The sequence below is a fragment of the Colletotrichum tamarilloi genome (genome assembly GCF_030869305.1).
Source record: "Colletotrichum tamarilloi strain Tom-12 chromosome Unknown Scaffold_361.1, whole genome shotgun sequence".
NCBI classification, from domain to species: Eukaryota; Fungi; Ascomycota; class Sordariomycetes; order Glomerellales; family Glomerellaceae; genus Colletotrichum; species Colletotrichum tamarilloi.
In genome coordinates this window covers 1-4,747 of record NW_026849743.1, presented here as the reverse complement: position 1 = coordinate 4,747, position 4,747 = coordinate 1, and the positions used below count along the sequence as shown (strand labels likewise).

Below are 4,747 nucleotides of genomic sequence, written 5' to 3'. Positions count from 1 at the left end.
GGAGACAACAGGGAGTGAATCAGTGGCGTGTCCCCGTTGTTGTCGGCCTCGTTCACTTCCATCCCTTTCTCGTCGACAAGGTACGTGATCACTTCGGTGAGCCCGGCGGCGGCGGCTTGGTGGAGAGCGTTGATGCCAAACTCAGAAGACTCAAGCCGTGCGCCGCGCCGAAGGAGAACCATGGACGTCCTGGCGTCTCCGCCGAGAAGAGATAGGAAGACGGGAGTACGTAATCGGCAGTCCGGGACCCCATCGATATCGGCACCGTGATCAAGGAGAAACGACACAATGTCATCATAGCCTTTGGAAGCGGCCAGATACAGGGCCGTAACGAGGAAAGGGCTATATCGATGGCTCTCGGTCATATACATGGTTGCTGGTTTTTTGTAGTCAGCGCCGGCTTGGAAGGTATGCCGGAGCGTGGCGAGGGCCACCCGCGTATCTGTACAGTTGGCAATGGTGTTGAAAACGGCATAGTACTTTCCCGTTTTCACATCATTTCGGTAAAGCTTGGGGTTGAAGAACGAATGCCAAGTGCGCGAGCATCGCGTGAACCCGGACTGGACATGGGGTTCGCTGTGATTGAAGATATGCCACGCCACGTCTAGGGAGATCGGCTCTGGATGAGTAGACTTCATAGCGAGTGGCGTCTGTCGTACTTCGCGAGACGACGTGAGCTGCGACAAAGGCACCGCATAGCAAGAACACGAGGCAGTCACGCAGTTATCGTAGGCTCGCCGGTCTCATATCCAATACAAGATGTTAGACTTCGTCCCAAGTGACAGCGCTTTACGTCAAAAACATCTCATACATACACTGCAGAGCCGGAGTTGACCGTCTCACTCAAGAAACGTCTTGAGTTCTGCTATACAGGCGCTAAGGTGCGTCTTTTGGTTATGAAAAAGCCATCTCGTTCATCCTCTAGGTGGACAGTAGTGTTCTTCGCGAACGGTCTCTGGTTTTCTGGGCATAAGCTGAAGACAGCTTCAGGATTACAAACTATTTGACAAGATTCTACTGGTTCCGCTTTGGGTGGACGAGGACATCAAGCGCACAAGTGGTGTTCACGTCGGCTTTGAACGCTTAGTCCCCACAATACCGACGGAGCCCAAATGGGCCTTCACCATACAGTGTTGTACACATGTTGCTCCGTCTCTCGCAAACATTCCCAATGTTTGAAAAGCCGAAAACTGGCATGATGGGCCTCCGCAGACCTCTGGTAATGGCTATAGCGACTGATTTGCAAACAAAAGTGTGGGTCAGGATAGTAAACGACAGTGCGAATGGCAGCGCGTGATCAAGAGCTCCTCGAAAGTATCCATAATCGGCTTCCACAGTAGCCATATTCTCCTGATACAGATTATGATGGTTTGCAAACAGGAAAGATATTGAGCCCAGACTGTGTGGGTCAAGTCCAGACAAATAAAATGTGTTGTAAAGAGGAAACAACATAGTGTATGTATGATTGACGCTGCAATTATCTAGTGTCCGGAAATTGTTTTTTGGGGACACGCCTGACTTTCTGCTACAGGAACCTCCAGCAAGCAACAGCACGCTTGCACGCACCATCACATCGTTTCTGCGGAGTTCACACCGGGCTCTTTCCAACAACCCGTGTTGACGCCTGTGAGCCGGAATTATGCATTCTCAGAAACGTGATCAAGGGCCTTTGTATGTACCGAGAGGCCTTCCTCTTGTGCATTCAGTTTCCAACTCCTACCCACATACCTAGAGGTCGAGATCCAGGAATCAAGCTGGAAAGGTACTGCCACTTTCTTGTTGCAGGTCGTTTCTGGCGTCAGAACAAGGATCTCGCTTGCCGACTAGCCCATCTATGGCATCCGCTTTTGGCTCTCACCAGACGTCGGTTCTAGCTATGCTCCCTTGCCACACACCGTTGATGTTACTGGACACCCTGTGTTCCAAGTTGCTTATGACTCAAAATGTGCGCCGTATCCCACGTTGGAACTGGAGTTGTCCCCAGCCACACGACGAGGATCCTGCTTCCTTGATACCCTCTCTGTAAGATCTAGATCTGGCCTTTTGTGACCCGAACAGGGCTTCTCCATATATGTACACCCTGTCTATACGAATCATCAGGTATTGCTGGGAAACCCTTTGCGGCTAGTCTGCCTAGAAACGCAACCAAGACCTCTTCATCATTTAGGTTGAAAGATGATGCTCATCTGACACGCTCGACAGGGGTTTTTCCTTTTTGAGTAATGAGATGCAGCTCCTACAGCACGTTCATTCGCCTGTCGCTTGTGGTGAGTAGAAAGCAGTATGTACACACTTGTGACGTGTAGGTCTCAAACATGCCGCAGTCAACATTTGTTGCAAAGGGTCCGTCTACACGCATCATGGGTTCAAAGCTTCATTCAGTATTCTCACCTTTGAGAATCGCCTCATCAAGTGAAACGCCTCACGGACAGAGGCTTCCACAAGAACGTGTGTCGACCTTCCTCCTCTGCGACTCCGACGAGGAGAGCGACAGCATCAAGAAGGAAAAAGGACTTGTACAAGGCGATTCGCATCAGGGAACAAGCTTTCTGACTAGCATAGCGTCTCCTGATATCGCGGCTGGTATCAAGACCGTCTGCTCTGCAGCGGCTCGACATCCAACCAAGAATAGCGAGACAATGTCTTCGTATAGAGTGACACACGTCTACGGGAAAGCCTCCACAGAACGCTCGCTCCATCTCAGGACAGCCAGCCGCGATGGCGCGATTATCACTAATTCTTTCAACTGGAACTCGAATGATCCTTACGCGAGGTCTGCCGAGTGCGGTATCCCTAGGGCAGACTCACCAACCATATGAGGGTATCGTGGTTGCTGTAGTTGTATCGCCAGATCTCCTTATGATAGACACGCATCGAGGCGCGCCATGAAGAGTAAGACAAAAGCAAGTGGTTGGCGGAAGGCTGTTCTATGGGCCCGTATATGAGAATGCAAACTTCTTGTGAGGATCGCAGACTCGTCAACGTGTGAATTTTGACATTCTCGACTTCATGCACGACTGTGGTGATAAAGGAAGTTATTTATAAATCGTTGAATCCTGTCTGGCTTCTCGAAGGCTCATAGCCTGGTCCGCCAGGCTCATGATGCATCACATACACACCGATTTAGAACTCATCCGTACGACCCGTGGTGGATATATAAATGATAGGGTATTAGATTTCCTAGCTAGTCAATTTGTATGTGTGCCAGCACGAGCTTATACGTCATCTTCTGTGCCTTCCGCTCATCTTTTCTAGTCTCGGGCTGTCGCCATGCGATGCATTGTTTGATTGTATCTTTGAATTGTACGACACAGTACAGCACATAATGCACATATGCTGCCTAGATAAGTTCTTCCTTTTCAAAATGGCCGGTGCAAACACCATGAGTGCGGATATATGAGCTTGGTTAGGCAATGTCAGCAGCCGTGTAACTCACATCGGACGGCAAAAAGTCCGAGTTATGCCTCTTCCGCTTTCGTCGACGGCTCCAATCAAAGTCCCTCTCGCTTCCAAATGATGGCGAGCTTCTTCGCGCCGTATGGTCAGAAACGAAAAGCTCATCATTGTGGTGCTTCAAGTGGACTCTTTTGTCTACACTCTGTCCGTTCAGCAACAAAGTACGTATAGTTGTCTGGCACATGCAGTTGGTCCTAGATCAATGGGTATGGTTTCCTGTTCTACCTCTCGGATGGCTGTCGAATCCCGTCATTCGGGCTACCCGCGTCCAAACTTACGTGCCAATATCCGTAAGTGGTGACTCCACGTTCTTCCCGCTAGCAGATGCATCAAAAGCCGATTTTGGCTGCCGTCACAAAAAAGTCGCGACAAAGTTTAGAAAACGAGCAATCACAGAATAGACTCAGATGCGGCTCCACTGCCACCTGGTGCCTAACGCATTCATGCGGTATGCTTGCTTGAAAAGGGATGCATTGGGCAGAGTAGAACGACAAGAAGATGATGAATCAGACTCATTGTTTACTTTATGGTACGTCAACAATACGGTACTGTCGCAGCCCGTACCGAAAAAATCATGGCTTCTCGTCAGCAGCAGCCGAAGAAAAGGGATAGAACCAACGAGAACTGCGATAAAGCGGTCAAAAACATCATGTGGCGTTGTGAGCAGATACGACGACGGTACGGGGCCGATGTGTATGTCCAAGTCCGCTTCAAAAGCAGGTTCTATGAATACACGTCTTCCAATGAGCACAATTTCCCTAAATCTCGCGCTGAGTTGGTAAGTTCAATCACATCATAGCCCTTCAAGGCTACCCTTCAAGGCTACCTTTAAGGCTAAGGTTTGGGAGAAAACGATCTACCCGGTTCCTGTGACAAAATCGCCACTGGACTATGCGGAAAGAAGATCTCGATGCGACGTCAAAGGTCAATCTGGCGTGGGTAGCGGTTGAGTGCGACAATGTAGCTGTTCGGCGGAGGATCGTAGTTGCAATGATGCTCATTTTTCTTGTATATCTACTGTATTGCCCGAATTGGTGCGTATACTTGGTGTGTCGCTCTCCTCGTGTCCCCTGATTCTTGCTGTCTTTATGGGAAAGGCAGTGGGCAATATACTTACTGCCCTTCAAATAAACTTGTTGCTTTTTGTTGGTTTCACACCGCTTCGCGGTTGATTAGAAGACATGAATGGAGACCCGTTCGCTCATGCATTGGCCAAGACATACTAGCAATTGATCCGTCCGAGTCTTTCAGCTGAGTCTGTATGAATTATGTGACCATGATGATCTTGAAG

At 49.4% G+C, this 4,747-nt stretch overlaps 4 protein-coding genes across 4 annotated transcripts; 3 read left to right on the top strand and 1 right to left on the bottom strand.

Moving 5' to 3' along the window:
- CTAM01_17132 (uncharacterized protein) lies at window positions 1-638 on the bottom strand (the record flags this gene model as incomplete). Its single annotated transcript, XM_060533121.1, has 1 exon — window positions 1-638. A coding segment is annotated over one exon (638 nt), but the record flags the coding sequence as incomplete, so codon positions are not given.
- A 533-nt stretch (window positions 639-1,171) lies between these two features.
- CTAM01_17131 (uncharacterized protein) lies at window positions 1,172-1,297 on the top strand (the record flags this gene model as incomplete). Its single annotated transcript, XM_060533120.1, has 1 exon — window positions 1,172-1,297. The coding sequence occupies one exon, from the start codon at window positions 1,172-1,174 to the stop codon at window positions 1,295-1,297; it is 126 nt and encodes a 41-aa protein (XP_060372303.1).
- Window positions 1,298-2,360: 1,063 nt separating this feature from the next.
- CTAM01_17130 (uncharacterized protein) lies at window positions 2,361-2,819 on the top strand (the record flags this gene model as incomplete). Its single annotated transcript, XM_060533119.1, has 1 exon — window positions 2,361-2,819. The coding sequence occupies one exon, from the start codon at window positions 2,361-2,363 to the stop codon at window positions 2,817-2,819; it is 459 nt and encodes a 152-aa protein (XP_060372302.1).
- Window positions 2,820-3,538: 719 nt separating this feature from the next.
- Window positions 3,539-4,406, top strand: CTAM01_17129 (uncharacterized protein; the record flags this gene model as incomplete). Its single annotated transcript, XM_060533118.1, has 3 exons — window positions 3,539-3,746; window positions 4,014-4,234; window positions 4,278-4,406. The coding sequence occupies 3 exons, from the start codon at window positions 3,539-3,541 to the stop codon at window positions 4,404-4,406; spliced, it is 558 nt and encodes a 185-aa protein (XP_060372301.1).
- Between the last annotated feature and the right edge of the window lie 341 nt (window positions 4,407-4,747).